Raw genomic sequence first — 21,796 nt, forward strand, 5'->3', positions numbered from 1 at the left:
GCTTCCAACTCTTGGTCTCAGCTCAGGTCATGATCTCACAGTTGGAGGGATCAAGCCCAGAATCAGTCTTCGTGCTGAACATGGAGCCTGCCTGGGATTCTTTTCCTCTCTCCCTCTGCTCCTCTGACCCACTCATTCATTCATTGATTCATTCTCTCTCTCTCTCTCTCTCTCAAAATAAATAAATAAGCTTTGAAAATTAAATAAATAAAATGAAGATACTACTCAAAGCAATGTATAGAGTCAATGCAATCTTTGTCAAAATTCTAATAGCGCTTTTCATGGAACTAGAACAAGTAATACTAAAATTTTATCAAAACCACAAAACACCTTGAATAATTAAAGAAATATTGAGAAAGAACTAAGCTGGGCAGCACACAATTCTAGATTTTAAAACATACTACAAAGTTACAGTAATTAAAGCAGCAGGCTACTGGCAGAAAAATAGAGAGATGAATGGAACAGAATAGAGTGCCCAGAAATAAGCCTGAACTATATGGTCAATTAAGGAGGCAAGACTATATGATGAGGAAAAGATAATCCTTCCAATAAATGGTTTTGGAAAAACTAGACAGTTGCATGTAAAATAATGAAATTGGAGCACTTTCTCAAGCCATACACAAAACTAATGGATTAAAGCCTAAATGTGATATGTGAAACCACAAAATTCCTGCAGACATCAGCCTTAACAACATATTTATGGATATGTCTTTTCAGGAAAGAGAAAGAAAAGTAAAAATAAACTATTGGGTTTACATCAATATAAAAGCTTTTGCACAGTGAAGGCAACCATCATCAAAACAGAAAGGCAACCTTCTGGATGGGAGAAAGTACTTGCAAATGAAATATCAGATAAGGGGTTAATACCCAAAATATACAAAAAACTTATGCAACTTACCACAAAAACATAAATCTGATTTAAAAGCGGGCAAGAGACAACAATAGCACTACTAGGAATTTACCCAAGGGATACAGGAGTGCTGATGCATAGGGGCACTTGTACCCCAATGTCTACAGCAGCACTTTCAACAATAGCCAAATTGTGGAAACAGCCTAAATGTCCATCAACTGATGAGTGGATAAAGAAATTGTGGTTTATATTCACAATGGAGTACTACGTGACAATGAGATAGAATGAAATATGGCCCTTTGTGGCAACGTGGATGGAACTGGAGAGTGTGATGCTAAGTGAAATAAGCCATACAGAGAAAGACAGATACCATATGGTTTCACTCTTGTGTGGATCCTGAGAAACTTAACAGAAACCCATGGGGGAGGGGAAGGAAAAAAAAGAGGTTAGAGTGGGAGAGAGCCAAAGCATAAGAGACTCTTAAAAACTGAGAACAGGGGCGCCTGGGTGGCACAGTCGGTTAAGCGTCCGACTTCAGCCAGGTCACGATCTCGCGGTCTGTGAGTTCGAGCCCTGCGTCGGGCTCTGGGCTGATGGCTCAGAGCCTGGAGCCTGTTTCCGATTCTGTGTCTCCCTCTCTCTCTGCCCCTCCCCCATTCATGCTCTGTCTCTCTCTGTCCCAAAAATAAACGTTGAAAAAAAAAAAAAACTGAGAACAAACGGAGGGTTGATGGGGGGTGGGAGGAAGGAGAAGGTAGGTGATGGGCATTGAAGAGGGCATCTTTTGGGATGAGTACTGGGTGTTGTATGGAAACCAATTTGACAATAAATTTCATATATTAAAAAAAAAGAATAGTTAATGCATGTTCTCAAACTATTCCAAAAAAAAAAAGAAAAATAAATGGAAGGAAAACTTCCAGATTCAATCTATGAGATCAGCATTACCTAATATCAAAACCAGATAAAGACACTACAAAAAAAAAAAAAAAAAAAAAAAAAAAAAAGAGAACTACAGGCCAATATCCCTAATGAACATGGATGCAAAAATTCACAAAATACTAGCAAATTCAATCCAACAGTACATTAAAAGAATCATTTAAGATGATCAATGGGTTGCAAGGTTGTTCAATATTTGCAAATCAATCAACATGATACATCAAATCAATAGGAGAAAGGATAAGAACCATATGACCATTTTAATACAGGCAGAAAAAGCATTTGACAAAGTCCAACATCCATTCATCATAAAAACCCTTAATAAAGTAGGGTTAGAGGGAACACACCTCAAGATCATAAAGGACATTTATGAAAAACCACAGGTAACATCATCCTTAATGGGGAAAAACTCAGAACTTTTCCTCTGTGGTCAGGAACACTGTCACCACTGTTATCGAACATAGTATTGGAAATCCTAGCCACAGCAATGAGACAAAAAAAAAAAGAAATAAAAGGCATCCAAGTCAGCAAGGAAGAAGTAAAACTTTCACTATTTGCAGATGATATGATATTCTATGTAGAAAACTGAAAGCCTCCACAAAAAACTGCTAGAACTGGTAAGTGATTTCAGGTAAAATAACAATATATAAAATCAATGTACAGATGCATTTCTATTGCATTTCTATACACCAATAATGAAACAGAAGAAAGAAAAAATTAAGGAATCAACCCCCATTTACAATTGCACCAAAACCATAAGATCCCTAGTAATAAACCTAACCAAATAGGTGAAAGATCTGTACTCTGAAAACTATAGAACACTGATTTTTTTAATGTTTATTTATCTTTGAGAGAGAGAGACAGAGTGCAAGAGGGGGAAGAGCAGAGAGAGGGGAAGACACAGAATTCAAAGCAGGCTCCTGGCTCTGAGCTGTCAGCACAGAGCCCAATGTGGGCCTCAAACTCACGGACCACAAGGTCATGACCTGAGCTGAAGTCAGATGCTTAACTGACTGAGCCACCCAGGCACCCCTAGAACACTGACTCTTAACTATAAAGAACAAACTGATGATTACCAGAGGGGAGGCAGGTGGGAGGATAGGTTAAACAGTTTATGGGAATTAAGGAGTGCACTTGTGATGAGCACACGGTGTTGTATGGAAGTGTTGAATCACTATATTTACACCTGAAACTAATATTACACTGAATATTAACTAACTGGAATTAAAATAAAAACTTAATTTAAAAACACAACTACTTATAGCAATAATTACTAAAATGTTGTAATAGGAATATGCTAAAGACAAAAAAAATTAAAAATTAAAAAAATAAATTGTTATTGCCTTTTGGCCAGACCACCATCTTCCAATAATTCGCCAAAATGACCAACACAAAGGGAAAGAGGGGAGGCACTCACTATATTCTCTAGGCCTTTTAGAAAAAGGAGTTGGAGTTGTTCCTTTGTCCACATATATGTGAATCTACAAGAAAAGTGATATTGTAGACACAAGGGAATGGGCACTGTTCAAAAAGGAGTGCCTCACAAATATTAACATGGCAAAACTAGAAGAGTCTACAGTGTCACCCAGATGCTGTTGGCATTGATGTAAACAAACAAGTTAAGGGCAAGATTCTTGCCAAGAAAATTAATGTACATATTGAGCATATTAAACACTCAAAAAGCTGAGATAGCTACCCGAAATATGTGAAGGAAAATGATCAGAAATCGGAAGAAGCCAAAGAGAAAGGTACTTGAGTTCAACTGAAGGGCAAGCCTACTCCATCCAGAGAAGAATACTTTGTGAAAACTAAAGGAGGCTGAGCTGCTGGAACCCACTTCCTATGAATTCATGACATGGTAAGTGTTAAAAAAAATACCTCAAGACTATTAAAAAAACGTGAAACATTGGAATTATCATTTTATAGATTAAGGCAATGAAGCATAGATGTCCCTTACCTTTCCTTAAAGGGATCTGCAATTACTTACCAGTGACTCTGCATTAGACAAAGGGAAATATGCAAATTTGAAGGGCCAGTCTGGGAACTTCTAGAAGTCATGTGATAAATAGAGTTTGGGCCAAATCCATGTCAAAGTTGGTCTAGTGCATCCATAGATTAATTCTGTGTTTATTTCTCCTGGTCTTGAATACATAGTTGGAGGAAATATTCTTTCACATAAATGCATATGGAAGGAGAGCTAATTTGGCAAGAAAACCAAGTTGAAGCCCCTAGAAGTATTTCTCTATAGTAAAATCATAGAGAAAACCAATATTGCAACTCTGGTAAAAATTGCAGGGATTACAACCATCATTAAATATACGAGAGGGATCATCACTGTCCTGTTTCCATTTAACTTGCTTGTTTACCTAATGCCAAGGCCACTGGGTCTTGTGGAACAAATATAGATTACCTAAAGTTAATCAGGAAGTTACAAAAATTGTAGCTTCTGTGGAATATTTGGCATCTTTCCTCGAGCAAACCAACACAGCTCCTTATGTGGAAAATAAGAATTTCTCTATGTAAATCAGCAAGGATTGTCAAAAACAGTACAATTTCACTTGAAATGGACAGCAGTATATTTTTATCATGTTTCCTCAGAGGTATCTCAACTCTTCTGTCTTCTGTCAAAATATAGTCCATAGAAACCCTGATCAAATAAAATCTCACAGTACATTGTGCTGTCCACTAGACATCAGGCCAGATGGATCTGATGTGCATTGAATTGTGAGTATCTTATGCCTTCATAAAATACATGCATGACAACAGGTAGGAGATAGGACCCATGAGCCTATCATTTCAAGGAAGAAATGTAACATTCATTCATGTAGAGCATGAATAGATATCCCCTAAATCTCCTTTAAAGTGAAAAAAAAGGTGCTACACTTGAACAGTTACCTGTAAGAAAGAGTCACAGCAGTGGCTGAGCCACTTTGGATTTGGAATGCAAGATATGCCATATTTGGTTACGTTGCTCCAGGCTTCCCACCCCCCCCCCCCCATCAGTCCACATGACTGTCTCAATGCTGTAGGGCAAATACAGGCTACAGTAAAAGCCAGTCTTCCACGTGGGTTTTAAGGACTAATAGATCCAACTCCAATGTTTCATAAGTTAGGGCAAATAGGGATTCTGGGTAGATCCTCTGAAAAAGCCCAATAGGTAAATAACACAAAAAGTCTTAGGGTTTTAGTGCAAAGTCATATCCTCTTCTGACATTTTCTTTTCAAGAAACAAATCCCAGATTGTTAATGGGCCCTGAGGAAGGTATATATAGAGAAGCTTCTAAGAAGAGGCACAGGAGGTGAGAATATTTCTGAGTATGTGGGTGGATATCAGTCAGCCTCTTTCTTCAGCCACTCCAATAGTTACTCAGTGGGCCTGTGTATAAACTGGCAGGGGGGCTGGGAATGGAAGCTATGCACAGGCTCAGTGGCATAGATTTTTCCTTACTATGTTGATCTGCCTACCACTAGATGTGAGGGCATTCACTGCAAAAACTAAAGTTTTACATGGAGCCTTAACTATCTGCCATTTCCTGAATCCTCAAGCTATCTTTCTAAGGGCAGGTTTATTCCAACATAAAAATTTTCACCACTGTAACAGGACATATTCTACATATGGATTTGCCTTCCTTCTCTGCTATGCTTCTGCATCATTATCTGTGGACTTAAGGAATGCCTCATTCATCATCATGGTATTCCACATAGCACCCTTCCAAGCTCATTTCAACATAACCAAAATGTAACAATGACTTCATGTCCATAAAAGGTATTGTTCTTTCCGTGTACCACAATATCTAGAAGTAAGTACCCTGATAGACAGTTTGGATGACCTACTGAAAAAAATGTTATCTCATCAGCTTTGATGTAACATCCTATGGGTATATATATCATGTATTATATGCTTTGTATATCTGGTATACTTTTTCCCCAAAGACAGAATACATGGGTCTGGGAATCAAGGAGCAGAAATGAGTGTGAATACTTTCATCACCTAATATCCCACTTAAGTTTTTCTTTCCATCCCCACAACCTTAAACTGTGCTGCTCTTGAGGGCTTAGTTCTCAAAAGATAAGTGTGTTAACAAGAGGACACAATGGTTATGACTTCACCTGGTGTGGTGGGCCCTCATGCCATGACTCCATTGAACTGACAGTTAGTTAAGAGTATTGGTTTTTTATATGGGTTGCATGTATGCAACCCACATATAGGATGTGTTGCATCCTATACAATGAGGATAAGAAACACTATGTTTAGAACCCATGGAATTCTCTGGGTAAGTCTTAGTACTGCCATGTTTGATAGTGTCATTCAAAAACTATGACAGTCCAACAAAGGCTCATAGCTTCCAGAAACAAAAGGTTGGTAGACCAGGTAGTGTTTGAAAGCAAAAATAACATGAACTGGATCATAAAATCATGTGATTGAAATCAATACCAGCAGTGGTCTCATGACTCATTACAGGAATGAAGACTGTGGCTATTTTTATGTCTATATTAGCGAATTATTTTCTATTCTATTTATAGACCATCAACCCTGAGAAGTCACTCAGATGAGATGAAAAGTACAGTGGACAGTCCTGAAATAACGGGCTTGAGATGGACACAAAACTTGCAGGACATGTGGCCACCTTGCTGGAGAGAGGTGGGGAGTTGCCTATGAAGGTAAGGGCCTGAATTTTCTATGAGAGGAAATATTCATAGAAGGTAAGAATGGATGCAGAATGTAATAAAGATTAATGGTAACAACCCTAAGCGTATTGGTCTCCAGATACAGTTATTGCCCTTCCTTGATCTATTTAGTTTGTGGTGGGGTAGAGTGGGGATGGGATGAGGTGCTAATGAACCTGCAGGCTGTATTTCCTTGGTTCCCATATCCATAGAATATCTGGGGAGAGAATAAAGGGATAAGGTGAGCTAGTACCCCCTCCAAGTCCACTTCAGGTGGCACCTCAGGCAGTAGTAGAGGAAGGCTGCTCCTGTTCCTGCAAGAGTGGCCTGCCATGTTGGTTGCAGTTTCTTCCAGATGACCCTGCCCCTTGGGTTCTTCTAATACCAACTCTCCTTCTATCTTAAGTCTAGGGATGTTAGCAACTTCATACTGTTACTAATCTCAGGGTTTCCTCAGTATCTCCTGTTTGGATTTGCAGTTCTTTTATCACTTGTGTCACCAATGCTCTGCATTAAATGGCCTCCATTGTAAATATTTAAAGTTGTTTCTATTTTCCTAGTTAGACCCTTTCTGACACTGAGTGATCACTGACTTCATAAAAACTCAAATGATATCAATTTACCTACTGTCATGAATATGTGGCCTTCATAAGTGTTATGTCTTTGATCAGAACATCCATAATATTTATTTCTCTAATTTAGGGCTTCTCAACCTCAGTGCTGTTGACATTTGGGACTGGATAGTTCTTTGTTGTAGAAGACTATCCTGTGCATTGTACAATATTTAGCAGCATCCCTGGTCTCTACTTACGAGATGCCAGTAATACCTCCCTCCTAGGTTGTGATCACCAAAAATGTCTCTAGATATTGCAAGCATCCCCTGCAAGGGTGGGAGTGATGCAAAACTGCCTCTTGTTGAGAACCACTGCTCTAATTGAAAAGCTGTTAAAACACTACAGTTTTTTTTCTCCCTTTGAAGTAATGATTTTTATTTGGACTAATCCCTGCCTATTGTGATTTAGTGTGGTTATTACAGTGGAGTTCAGTAGACATGGCTGCAGCTGGTCATATATATGATAATTTTATTTTCAATCTGCACCTTTAGTCACTTGCCAATACAAAATGCTCATCCTATAGAATGAAATGTTGCATGTAGCATTCTAAACTTTGGCATCTTCCCATATCCATGCATTCATTCAGTCCATCCATTCATTCAGCCTATTAATTATTTACAGAGTGTTAGGCTCCTTTCTAAGCACATGGATGAGCAAGTTAAGAAAGTAATGCCTCCAGTCTATCGTAGCTGGGCATAATAGCATGACATCCAGAACCACATAAGAAAAGACTGTGCTCTTCTGAAAATGAGAGGGTGTTTTTCTCAAGTCTTGTTTTAATTAATGCAGACTTCCTCTTACAAGGATATGTCATTATATGCTGAGACAAACTTCAGAAAATTAGGATGCACTTGGGTCCCATATTAGGCCACAGAATTACTGAGCAACTTGTTAATGCCAATGTGGATTTGGAACCACGGATCACTGTTGTGTGAAAACCATTGGATGTAGCTGTGCAAATCAAGCCCCCTGACTCCTTTTGCTTTCACTTCTGTACTCAAATAGTGCTTTTTAATTCTGCACTTCTCTCCTATGAAAGTAAGCAGAGAATTCTGTTTAGAATCTCATTGACATCAGTTGCCTTGTCTCTACTTAACTCACAGTTCTCTTTATTCATTTTTTTTTGCGTGATTTTAAAATTTACAAACTGTCTTATAGCTCCAGCAAGCGAACATGTTTATTCTTATTATTCAAACACTAAATTAGATAAAATTTGCATGTCCTAAAGCCTTGCCTTGAAGTCATGGTACTCCTTTCAATTCTAAGAAACAGGATCCTCGGTATACTGTGTAGTCTCTGTCTACTTGATTCTTATTCTTTTTTCTTGTTCCGCATATACTTATTCATGATGGACAAGTATTGCATTGTATGTTACTGACTAAATCCTCCATTTTCCCAACTGTTTTGATGATGGTATAGTGAAAGTGGTGATGGAGAAAATGAAGAAACGTCTATGGCCATGTTGCTGCTTAATAAATGTAGCAGAGTGATCATCGATGCTATTGGAACATCTAGGAGTATGTTTGGTGGCATTTGAATAAGCTAGTAACCATGCATTGAAAATAGAAAAACATTAACAGTGGGACACAGAATTACTTGCCAGGGGAGATTGCCTTGGCCAGAGGTTCCTTTAAGGGATGGTTAGGTTTCCTTCTGGTGAGTCCCCACCCTGTAAAGATCCCAGGAATAGCTAGAGAAGAGCACACAGCAGATTTTCCAACCCCCTCACAGAAACATAAAACAAGCGCAGTTAAAGCAAGTACACCACAAGTTGTGTCGCCAGTGGCTGCCTCACCTTTCTTCCCACTCTTGATCTCCCTATACCTGCTCCGTCCCCATCAAGCTCCTGACTGCTTTCTTCACATCCTTATTCCTCAGTGTGTAGACCAGAGGGTTGAGTGTGGGTGCAAGAATCATGTAAAGCACTGCCAGTGCTTTGCTCTGGTCCTGGGAGTAGTTGTCCTTGGGCTGCAGATACAAAAACATAATGGTCCCATAGAAGAGTGAGACTACCATTAGGTGGGAGGCACAGGTCCTAAAGGCCTTTTTCCTTCCCTCTGCTGAGCGCATTTTTACTACTGCCCTGGCGATGCACACGTAAGTGGTCAGGATGATGGAGACAGGCATGCCTAGGATGATTAGCCGGGCAATAAACATTTTAGATTCTGTCGGGCCAGTATCAACGCAGGAGAGTTTAACAATGATCAATAGTTCACAGAAGAAATGGTCCACACGCCGGTTTCCACATAGAGGCAGCACCATGGCCATTGAGGACTGGAGAAAGGAGTTAGCAAAACCAGAGGACCAGGAAGCTGCTGCCAGGAGGTGGCACAGCCTGGGGTGCATGATGGAGGTATAGTGTAGAGGCCAGCAAACTGCAACATAGCGATCAACTGCCATCACCGCAAGGAGCACACACTCTGTGGAGCCAAGTGCCAAGGCCACCCAGTACTGGACCATGCAGCCAGCATAGCTGATCTTTTTGTTACCTCCCCACATGTTCACCAGCATCTGGGGCACAATGCTGGTGGTGAAGCAGAGGTCAAGCACAGAGAGGTTTCTGAGGAAGAAGTACATGGGTGTATGAAGTCCAGCATCCAGGATAGAGAATAGGATTATGGCCACGTTGCCCACAAGAGTTATGGTGTAGAACATCAGGACAAAGAGAGAGAGGATCAGTTCTAACTTGGGCCGCTCAGAGAAGCCCACTAAGATGAAATCCCCACCTGTGCTCTCATTAGCTGTTTCCATCTCCTCTTCAGCCCTATCACTTCAGGAGATCCCACACCCTCTGTTGTGGGATTTAAGAATAACAAGTGGGTAATTAATACACATAATGGATTTAAAGGACAAGCATGGGTCCTTAGATGTGAGCTAAATTCTACATTTTTGTTTTCTCTTGTCCTTTCCATCTATTTCCCCCTGCAACTGGATGAAAACTCCAGCAGATACATGACCTCCACAGTAATAAATGTATCACAACCAATTTCAGTTACAAACAGAATCTAAATCCACTAATTTGAAAACCCAATCCCATGAATACCAACAACTGAAAGCCTCACTTAGCATTCAGTCTTGTCCTCCACCAGCTATCACTCCTTCCAGGTAACCCCTTGTGCGTGAGGGATGGGCTGTGGGCAGCTTCTCTCTCTCCCCACCCTTTCTCTGCCAGCATGACAGTAGGGCCATAGGGTCTTCCTGTTTGGGCCATGCAAAGGGGGAGGAAAAGAGTTACAAAAAAGTTCTTACTCTTCCAATCTGAGCCTGGGAGGTGTTTAAAGAGCTGACTCTTCTCTCATGGGAAAAGTGGTGGGTTCTTATAAGCCTCTTTACTGGGACAATGGGCCTGTGGGTCCCCAGCCTGGACTGGTGCATCTCCCATGAAGCTTACATCACCTTTTGCAGCTTCTGGAGATCCAGCATTCTCTCCCAGCATCATGCTACTTTTTCCCTTTGTCCCTCTGGTGGCTCTAATGGATTAGACTCAGGACAACCCTGCACTAACTCTCCCTTCACCATCACCCTCCTCCAACACACAGGAAAGTCTCTTCCATCATTTGTCTCAAAAACATTGCAGCAGCCAAGACTTTCTTGAATCTATCACTATAGAAGCTATTGGCACTTTTCTCATCCCCCAGAATTTCCTGGTTTTTCTGCCCCTGGTTCACTCTGTGTACTCCCAACTAAAATATGCAATTAGTGAAATCTCCAAGTAGTTCTGTTGAAGTCTCCCATCTGCACACCTATTAATGTGATGGGGCAGGTACTTTAAAACACCCTTTCCTGTTGGAAGGGGATGGTTTCAGACTCAGACTACTGCTTATTTCAAATGAATATTTGCAAATTCTCTCCCCTCCTCTTTACTCTCCTGACCTGTTTAATTTTTCATGTGGATGAAACTATTCTGGATGAATACTCCAAGAATCATACAACCATTTAAAAAATCATTTTCTTATAAATACTACATATGATTGAATCTTTCCCACCCTCTATAACATTTGAGTCAAATATAAGGCAGAGAGATTCATTTTAAAATACTGGTCCTTATGTACTAGAGGCAGTGGGACACTCAGTTTCGTGGGACAAAATTTTGTGGACATCCACTTTTTGGGGGTAGCTTCTGTCCATACCTTTCAGGAAAGTCAAGTGATAATAGGGCAACAAATCTCAAATAAATGAGCAAGAGGGTAAATTAATTTAAGCACTTATCTTAAATAGTAGTTATAAATAAAGGTACCAAGAAAGAAATCAAAATTAGATAACAAATTCACTCCACTTGAATAGAAGTTGAAGGAAAAATCAAATAGGCAAAAGGTTATTTCCATACATGTCACGAATAATTTCCATGTTGATTCTTTCTGTGATTTCTCCAGTTGTCCCTCTTCTGTTAAATAGAAATACATCATAGGATTACCTTCAAGATAGATTGCCACTGACTTCAAGAAGCTTTGAGATATCCAGGTCTTTCAAATTTTATTTTCTCCTCTACTAATCACATTGTGCTCAGAAAGACTTGTTCTTTTTTTTTTTTTTTCAACATTTATTTATTTTTGGGACAGAGAGAGACAGAGCATGAACGGGGGAGGGGCAGAGAGAGAGGGAGACACAGAATCTGAAACAGGCTCCAGGCTCTGAGCCATCAGCCCAGATGGGGCTCGAACTCACGGGCCGCGAGATCGTGACCTGGCTGAAGTCGGACGCTTAACCGACTGGGCCACCCAGGCGCCCCAGAAAGACTTGTTCTTAATGACACTAGCCTTCCTCCTTGCAACAATATCTCATCTCTCCATTGGTATATAGATCATTAGCTACACTCTTATTCATGCCTTTGCACAGAGCATATTGAGATGGTAAGGGCCGGGCCTTAGTGTCCTTGTCCACAGTCATCTTGCTTCATTAGAATTACTGGTTACACAAATTTGACAGGGAATGTTTTACATACTGTAAGGGTGAATAATTTTTTACCAATTGATACTTAAATTTAAAAATCCATAATGAAAACTAGAACAAGAGAGAGGAGATAGGGGAAGTAAAATTAAGTGGGAGTAATTTGGGATTACACAGAAGCAAGAGGGGTACACAAGGGATGTAATGGGAGAGCCAGTTTATAAGTGAAAGATTGGGTTCCCAGACACCCTGGGGATGGAGCTCAGAGATGCAACAGGGAGGAAACAGGAACATTTATTTTGTTCATCATTAAATCTCCATCAATTGTCAAGTGCCTGGCAAGTGATAAGTGTATAGTCAGTTAATATCTGTCCACAGATCTCAAGTGTGTGACCTTTGAACCAAAGCTGGAAACTCCTGTTTTGTTTGACTCAGATAAAACTTTTAAAATTAGGGTATTTTGTTAAACTATAATTTCTAGTACCTCATTTAAAAGTTTGTGACTAGTAGCACAAAGCCAATATTCATCTAAGATGATAATTTACTGGAGATAAATTTTAAGCAGACATTTGTCTCCAGTTCCCAGTCTTCACTGCATCCCATCTGCCTCACACACCCAGGTTTACCCCATCTTCTATCTGTAGCCATTTGAGCCTGAATTCCATACATCTGTTGTCTAAACCAGCATCTTGCCATCATGAGATTCTGTGTCTCAATCAGCTCCAGGGCCCACGAAGACTTTGCAAGTTGTTATGCTTTTAATTGCAAATAATTTCATGTTCTTCCTGGAAGCAGGCCTGACATATATTATAAATCTGAGTAATATTAACTTGGCAAACAGAGACCTGGAACAAAAACCCATATACAGGTGGAGAAAACTCAATTCAGTAAAACTTTATTACAGTTTTTATTACAATTCAATAAAAACTTTATTACAGAGCCAGCTGTAATAAAAATGATCTGACAGTCGCTTTTTATTTTATTTTTTTTTCTTTTTTTTTTATTTTTTTATTTTTTTTAATTTCTTATAATATATGAAATTTATTGTCCAAATTGGTTTCCATAAAACACCCAGTGCTCATCCCAAAAGGTGCCCTCCTCAATACCCATCACCCACCCTCTCCTCCCTCCCACCCCCCATCAACCCTCAGTTTGTTCTCAGTTTTTAACAGTCTCTTATGCTTTGGCTCTCTCCCACTCTAACCTCTTTTTTTTTTTTTTTTTCCTTTTTTCCTCCCCCTCCCCCACGGGTTCCTGTTACGTTTCTCAGGGTCCACATAAGAGTGAAACCATATGGTATCTGTCTTTCTCTGTATGGCTTATTTCACTTAGCATCACACTCTCCAGTTCCATCCACGTTGCTACAAAAGGCCATATTTCATTTTTTCTCATTGCCACGTAGTATTCCATTGTGTATATAAACCACAATTTCTTTATCCATTCATCAGTTGATGGACATTTAGGCTCTTTCCATAATTTGGCTATTGTTGAGAGTGCTGCTATGAACATTGGGGTACAAGTGCCCCTATGCATCAGTACTCCTGTATCCCTTGGATAAATTCCCAGCAGTGCTATTGCTGGGTCATAGGGTAGGTCTATTTTTAATTTTGTGAGGAACCTCCACACTGTTTTCCAGAGCGGCTGCACCAATTTGCATTCCCACCAACAGTGCAAGAGGGTTCCCGTTTCTCCACATCCTCGCCAGCATCTATAGTCTCCTGATTTGTTCATTTTGGCCACTCTGACTGGCGTGAGGTGATACCTGAGTGTGGTTTTGATTTGTATTTCCCTGATAAGGAGCGACGCTGAACATCTTTTCATGTGCCTGTTGGCCATCCGGATGTCTTCTTTAGAGAAGTGTCTATTCATGTTTTCTGCCCATTTCTTCACTGGGTTATTTGTTTTTCGGGTGTGGAGTTTGGTGAGCTCTTTATAGATTCTGGATACTAGCCCTTTGTCCGATATGTCATTTGCAAATATCTTTTCCCATTCCGTTGGTTGCCTTTTAGTTTTGTTGGTTGTTTCCTTTGCTGTGCAGAAGCTTTTTATCTTCATAAGGTCCCAGTAATTCACTTTTGCTTTTAATTCCCTTGCCTTTGGGGATGTGTCGAGTAAGAGATTGCTACAGCTGAGGTCAGAGAGGTCTTTTCCTGCTTTCTCCTCTAAGGTTTTGATGGTTTCCTGTCTCACATTCAGGTCCTTTATCCATTTTGAGTTTATTTTTGTGAATGGTGTGAGAAAGTGGTCTAGTTTCAACCTTCTGCATGTTGCTGTCCAGTTCTCCCAGCACCATTTGTTAAAGAGGCTGTCTTTTTTCCATTGGATGTTCTTTCCTGCTTTGTCAAAGATGAGTTGACCATACGTTTGTGGGTCTAGTTCTGGGGTTTCTATTCTATTCCATTGGTCTATGTGTCTGTTTTTGTGCCAATACCATGCTGTCTTGATGATGACAGCTTTGTAGTAGAGGCTAAAGTCTGGGATTGTGATGCCTCCTGCTTTGGTCTTCTTCTTCAAAATTCCTTTGGCTATTCGGGGCCTTTTGTGGTTCCATATGAATTTTAGGATTGCTTGTTCTCGTTTCGAGAAGAATGCTGGTGCAATTTTGATTGGGATTGCATTGAATGTGTAGATAGCTTTGGGTAGTATTGACATTTTGACAATATTTATTTTTCCAATCCATGAGCAGGGAATGTCTTTCCATTTCTTTAAATCTTCTTCAATTTCCTTCGTAAGCTTTCTATAGTTTTCAGCATACAGATCCTTTACATCTTTGGTTAGATTTATTCCTAGGTATTTTATGCTTCTTGGTGCAATTGTGAATGGGATCAGTTTCTTTATTTGTCTTTCTGTTGCTTCATTGTTAGTGTATAAGAATGCAACTGATTTCTGTACATTGATTTTGTATCCTGCAACTTTGCTGAATTCATGTATCAATTCTAGCAGACTTTTGGTGGAGTCTATCGGATTTTCCATGTATAATATCATGTCATCTGCAAAGAGCGAAAGCTTGACTTCATCTTTGCCAATTTTGATGCCTTTGATTTCCTTTTGTTGTCTGATTGCTGATGCTAGAACTTCCAGCACTATGTTAAACAACAGCGGTGAGAGTGGGCATCCCTGTCGTGTTCCTGATCTCAGGGAAAAAGCTCTCAGTTTTTCCCCGTTGAGGATGATGTTAGCTGTGGGCTTTTCATAAATGGCTTTTATGATCTTTAAGTATGTTCCTTCTATCCCGACTTTCTCAAGGGTTTTTATTAAGAAAGGGTGCTGGATTTTGTCAAAGGCCTTTTCTGCATCGATTGACAGGATCATATGGTTCTTCTCTTTTTTTTTGTTAATGTGATGTATCACGTTGATTGATTTGCGAATGTTGAACCAGCCCTGCATCCCAGGAATGAATCCCACTTGATCATGGTGAATAATTCTTTTTATATGCCGTTGAATTCGATTTGCTAGTATCTTATTGAGAATTTTTGCATCCATATTCATCAGGGATATTGGCCGGTAGTTCTCTTTTTTTACTGGGTCTCTATCTGGTTTAGGAATCAAAGTAATACTGGCTTCATAGAATGAGTCTGGAAGTTTTCCTTCCCTTTCTATTTCTTGGAATAGCTTGAGAAGGATAGGTATTATCTCTGCTTTAAACGTCTGGTAGAACTCCCCTGGGAAGCCATCTGGTCCTGGACTCTTATTTGTTGGGAGATTTTTAATAACCGATTCAATTTCTTCGCTGGTTATGGGTCTGTTCAAGCTTTCTATTTCCTCCTGGTTGAGTTTTGGAAGAGTGTGGGTGTTCAGGAATTTGTCCATTTCTTCTAGGTTGTCCAATTTGTTGGCATATAATTTTTCATAGTATTCCCTGATAATTGTTTGTATCTCTGAGGGATTGGTTGTAATAATTCCATTTTCATTCATGATTTTATCTATTTGGGTCATCTCCCTTTTCTTTTTGAGAAGCCTGGCTAGAGGTTTGTCAATTTTGTTTATTTTTTCAAAAAACCAACTCTTGGTTTCGTTGATCTGCTCTACAGTTTTTTTAGACTCTATATTGTTTATTTCTGCTCTGATCTTTATTATTTCTCTTCTTCTGCTGGGTTTAGGCTGCCTTTGCTGTTCTGCTTCCATTTCCTTTAGGTGTGCTGTTAGATTTTGTATTTGGGATTTTTCTTGTTTCTTGAGATAGGCCTGGATTGCAATGTATTTTCCTCTCAGGACTGCCTTCGCTGCGTCCCAAAGCGTTTGGATTGTTGTATTTTCATTTTCGTTTGTTTCCATATATTTTTTTATTTCTTCTCTAATTGCCTGGTTGACCCACTCATTCGTTAGTAGGGTGCTCTTTAACCTCCATGCTTTTGGAGGTTTTCCAGACTTTTTTCTGTGGTTGATTTCAAGCTTCATAGCATTGTGGTCTGAAAGTATGCATGGTATAATTTCAATTCTGGTAAACTTATGGAGGGCTGTTTTGTGACCCAGTATATGATCTATCTTGGAGAATGTTCCATGTGCACTCGAGAAGAAAGTATATTCTGTTGCTTTGGGATGCAGAGTTCTAAATATATCTGTCAAGTCCATCTGATCCAATGTCTCATTCAGGGCCCTTGTTTCTTTATTGACCGTGTGTCTAGATGATCTATCCATTTCTGTAAGTGGGGTGTTAAAGTCCCCTGCAATTACCACATTCTTATCAATAAGGTTGCTTATGTTTATGAGTAGTTGTTTTATATATTTGGGGGCTCCGGTATTCGGCGCATAGACATTTATAATTGTTAGCTCTTCCTGATGGATAGACCCTGTAACTATTATATAATGTCCTTCTTCATCTCTTGTTACAGCCTTTAATTTAAAGTCTAGTTTGTCTGATATAAGTATGGCTACTCCAGCTTTCTTTTGGCTTCCAGTAGCATGATAAATAGTTCTCCATCCCCTCACTCTCAATCTAAAGGTGTCCTCAGGTCTAAAATGAGTCTCTTGTAGACAGCAAATAGATGGGTCTTGTTTTTTTATCCATTCTGATACCCTATGTCTTTTGGTTGGCGCATTTAATCCATTTACATTCAGTGTTATTATAGAAAGATATGGGTTTAGAGTCATTGTGATGTCTGTATGTTTTATGCTTGTAGTGATGTCTCTGGTATTTTGTCTCACAGGGTCCCCCTTAGGATCTCTTGTAGGGCTGGTTTAGTGGTGACAAATTCCTTCAGTTTTTGTTTGTTTGGGAAGACCTTTATCTCTCCTTCTATTCTAAATGACAGACTTGCTGGATAAAGGATTCTCGGCTGCATATTCTTTCTGTCTAGCACACTGAAAATCTCGTGCCAATTCTTTCTGGCCTGCCAAGTTTCAAAAGAGAGATCAGTCACGAGTCTTATAGGTCTCCCTTTATATGTGAGGGCACGTTTACCCCTTGCTGCTTTCAGAATTTTCTCTTTATCCTTGTATTTTGCCAGTTTCACTATGATATGTCGTGCCGAAGATCGATTCAGGTTCCGTCTGAAGGGAGTTCTCTGTGCCTCTTGGATTTCAATGCCTTTTTCCTTCCCCAGTTCAGGGAAGTTCTCAGCTATTATTTCTTCAAGTACCCCTTCAGCACCTTTCCCTCTCTCTTCCTCCTCTGGGATACCAATTATGCGTATATTATTTCTTTTTAGTGTATCACTTAGTTCTCTAATTTTCCCCTCATACTCCTGGATTTTTTTATCTCTCTTTCTCTCAGCTTCCTCTTTTTCCATAACTTTATCTTCTAGTTCACCTATTCTCTCCTCTGCCTCTTCAATCCGAGCTGTGGTGGTCTCCATTTTGTTTTGCATTTCATTTAAAGCGTTTTTCAGCTCCTCATGACTGTTCCTTAGTCCCTTGATCTCTGTAGCAAGGGATTCTCTGCTGTCCTGTATACTGTTTTCAAGCCCGGCGATTAATTTTATGACTATTATTCTAAACTCACTTTCTGTTATATTATTTAAATCCTTTTTGATCAGCCGCTTTTTATTTTTTGATATCATGATAATCAAACTAAAAACTACCATTCAGTGTCTTTCTTATAGAAAACTGTTCAAATTCTCCACTGGGAGAATTAAGAAGACAAGAGAAAAGCAGTAATGGTGAAGAGAAAGGAATTAATTGCAATAAGAGGGACAACTTCATCAGGGAGTTGGAGAGTTTTGCTAAAATTTGATAAAGGATGGGGCTCCAGGGTGCCTTAATCAATTAAGAGTCCAACTCTTGATTTCAACTCAGGTCATAATCTCTAAGTTTGTAGGATAGAGCCTCCACATCTGGCTCTATGCTGACAGTGCAGAGCCTGCTTGGGATTCCCTCTCTCTCTCTGCCTCTCCCCTGGTCATTCTCTCTCTCTCTCTCTCTCTCTCTCTCTCTCTCTGTCTCCCTCTCTCAAAATAAATAAATAAGCATTTTTTAATTGATAAAGGAAAGAACCAATGATGATGTTAAATTCATCATAATTGATGATAGATTAACTCACTAAGTGATTCTTGTTTGAATCAACTCAGGGAACTTGAACATGAAATCAAGGACTCTGTCTGAATCGTGGATCAACCACTTACTACATGTATAAACTTGAGAAGGTCTTTAACCTTTATGGCTCTTGGTTTACTCATCTGTAATATGAAAATAACAATATCATAATATTCTTTTCATAGGGTTATCTTGAAAATTACAAAAGATTATACATACAAAAGTTAAACTGTTATCCCATAGATAATTAATAATAGTAACATGGAATAATAGGAATAATGGTAACATTTCTCAAGCTTGCAATGTATGAAGTGCTTTATGTGCATTGCCTTATTTTATATTCATATATAATCTCTGAGGTTGTTAATATCACTGCCCCATTTTGCAGAGTAGAAAACTAAAGCCTATGATGACTTAATCCTAAGGCCAAATCCACATCCCCAATACATGGTAGAACTAAGACTTGAAGTCAGAACTCACTGGTTCCAAAGTTCATGATCACTAAACTATCATACAACACTGCCTGTATTATTATAAGTAGCTATGCATATAATCCCTTTGTAGTTATCACTCCCAATGCCTGGCACATACCGGGCACTCACTAAATGTTTACTGAGTGAAGAGAAAAGGAGGAGCTACCAGTTATTCAACAAAACCACTGCCAATCCCGATCAGTCAGAATGATAGAAAGAGGGGAGGAAAGATTGAGGGTTCATCCCCAGGGGTCATCTTTATAAACTGAAGTGTCCTTTTAATTAAGAAAAAAAAAAAACTTCCTAGAACCTTAAAAGCATTAATAACCTAGTTTTATGCCAATGTAGAAAGTCTGATTTTGGTGCTCACAAGAACAGTCTTGGCTTTTCAGTCCTTACTAGCTACAACCTGGCATTCAGAGCAATTGAAAGCAAACAATACTCACCTCCACACACAGTTTTCAGTCTGGTGTGTGAAAAGTCATGTTCTTGTCATGCTCTTTACCATCCACTTAAAGTCCTAGTGTGGGTGTGAGATCTGAATTCTTGGGGAGAGGAGAAGGGAAGCTATGTTAGGGCTGTCTCAGACACACAGGTCCCTTTTCCCTGCTATAAACAAAATCACTGCCAAAGCAGAAAGATGCAGAACAGAGTTTTCTCCTTGCCAAGATTATCAAACCTTCAGATGGAGTAAAATGTATCTGCCGCACAGCAAGTTAGGACCAAAGATGCAAAGTGGGATATGGCAAAAACTGCCAGCACCTTCCTTTGCTTCTCTTACTATTACTGTTTTCTGCTCTAGCCCACAAACTACTTGGTTTTGTCCTGCTTTCAGAAATGCTTATATGCACCCAAATCATGTACTTATCCTCTTTTCATTTCCTTACTGGGGGGTGGGAGGGGGAATAAATTATCTTGAGTCTTAAAAAAAAAAAAAAAAAAGGGGCGCCTGGGTGGCGCAGTCGGTTAAGCGTCCGACTTCAGCCAGGTCACGATCTCGCGGTCCGTGAGTTCGAGCCCCGCGTCGGGCTCTGGGCTGATGGCTCAGAGCCTGGAGCCTGTTTCCGATTCTGTGTCTCCCTCTCTCTCTGCCCCTCCCCCGTTCATGCTCTGTCTCTCTCTGTCCCAAAAATGAATAAACGTTGAAAAAAAAAAAAAAAAAAAAGGAAGGGACATCTGTGCAGCTCAGCTGCTTAAGCATCCGAGTTTGGCTCAGATTATCTCAAGGTTTGTGAGTCAACCCCCACACTGGGCTCCTTGCTGTCAGCACGGAGCCTGCTTCAGATCCTCTGTCTTCCTCTCTCAAAAATAAATAAACTTTTTTTTTTTTAAAAAAGAGGTTCTGTAATGGACCAAGAGTAATGTATATCTAGTATGGTTAGGGTTTCTATTAGCTAAATCGGTTTCTGGCACCTCTCAGCTGAAAGCGTGTCCATTGTGCCCAAAGACCCAGAAGACATTGATTTGACCTGGTGGCTGGGAGTTCTTTCTGCCTGATCAAAAGACTTAGTTTGTAGTTGCAGGCAGCTTTTATAGCAAGTGCCTAGGGAGCTTTGAGAAACGTGATGTCCCCACGTTTAAAAACCACTGCGAACTTCACTTGTTTACTCTGCAGAAACATCTCTGGAGGAAGAGCCCCAAAGTGATCAATTATTGTAAGATAGTGAGGGGCTTAGGAATAAAGTAAAAGTAGCATAGGGGGATGGAGTTACTGAGGCTCTAAAGCCTATTTCTCCACATCTCCTCTGAAGTTTAAAAATGTCTATATGAAGAAACATGTTATTAAATGCTTAGGTGCATTTATGCAGTCACCAGAATTTTATTAGTTTGAATATGAAGAATAAAGCAGACACTGTTGGAGAACAAAAGCAAAGGAAAAGCCAAAAATCAAATGAGGCAGATTCCTTATTTGTAATAGTGTGTCATTTTACTACTACTACTACTACTACTAAGTATGGTATTTATAGCAGTGATTTTTTGGTTGCATTTACACAAATAAGATAGTTTGGAGGAGTAACAATAAAATAAAGCTAGTTTGCAAAATGTTTTCTGTTACATTATTCAATTTACCCAATAAAAATTATCATGATCTTCAATAATACAATAATTTCTTCTGTATTGAGGCTATTTACTCACTATGCAGACATCTTGTTTTCAAAAAATCAGTTGTATCCAATTAGTATTTTCAGTTTAAAAAGTAAAAGGCCCAGCTAAACATCACCTTATAATGTGACCCAGCAATCTCATTACTAGATATTTACCTGATTTCAAACCTTACACCCACACAAAAAACCTGCATGTGATTGTTGATACGAGCTTTTATTGTTAATCACCCAAAACTAGAAGTAAGCAACATGTCCTTCAATAGGTAAATGATAAGTAAACTGGTACATCCATATTTAGCAATTTTTTTAAGGCCAGCAAGCCAAACAAAAAAATGGATGAAGCTTAAGTTAATATTGCTAAGTGAAAGAAGCCAGTCTTCATTAAATTCTCCAAGCAGGCTCTCACCTTGAAATGGGAGTCTTCTCCTCATAGAATCTTCAGATGCAACAATAAGTCTGGGTGTGACATCCATGACTACTTTATAAGTGGAGAGGTTTTAATCCTAGTAAGAGCATCTCACAGTTTGGGAATTCTGCTGTTACTGTTGATCAGCATCAAAGAGCAGAGGGTTGGGTAACTGCAGAGAAAAAGACCCTGATGCCCTGTCAAGTAAAATTCTCGTGTATATACCAAGAGTATAATGAAGAAAGAATTGCCTGAAGAAATAAAAACAGAACACGCCCCAAGACAGAGGATAGTTTGTGAGGCTTTCTTCGCTTCTCATAAATTGAACATTATTCTCTGTTGATGGTGGGCGGGGGGGGGGCACTTCTTCTAAGCGCTGTGGTTCC

The 21,796-nt window shown here is 39.5% G+C and overlaps 1 protein-coding gene and 1 long non-coding RNA gene across 2 annotated transcripts in view; both read right to left on the bottom strand.

Annotated features, from left to right (window-relative positions):
* Positions 1–7,519: 7,519 nt before the first annotated feature.
* LOC123601333 (olfactory receptor 10) lies at positions 7,520–11,016 on the bottom strand. Its single transcript, XM_045484406.1, has one exon. The coding sequence runs from the start codon at positions 9,817–9,819 to the stop codon at positions 8,887–8,889; it is 933 nt and encodes a 310-aa protein (XP_045340362.1). The 5' UTR covers positions 9,820–11,016; the 3' UTR covers positions 7,520–8,886.
* Positions 11,017–21,202: 10,186 nt separating this feature from the next.
* Positions 21,203–21,796, bottom strand: part of LOC123601340 — a 66,343-nt gene continuing 65,749 nt past the window's right edge. Inside the window, exon 4 of the long non-coding RNA XR_006714055.1 lies at positions 21,203–21,582. This is a non-coding gene — a long non-coding RNA (uncharacterized LOC123601340). The remainder of the gene's footprint in view (positions 21,583–21,796) is intronic.

The sequence above is a fragment of the Leopardus geoffroyi genome, chromosome A1 (genome assembly GCF_018350155.1).
Source record: "Leopardus geoffroyi isolate Oge1 chromosome A1, O.geoffroyi_Oge1_pat1.0, whole genome shotgun sequence".
In the NCBI taxonomy this organism is placed as follows: Eukaryota; Metazoa; Chordata; class Mammalia; order Carnivora; family Felidae; genus Leopardus; species Leopardus geoffroyi.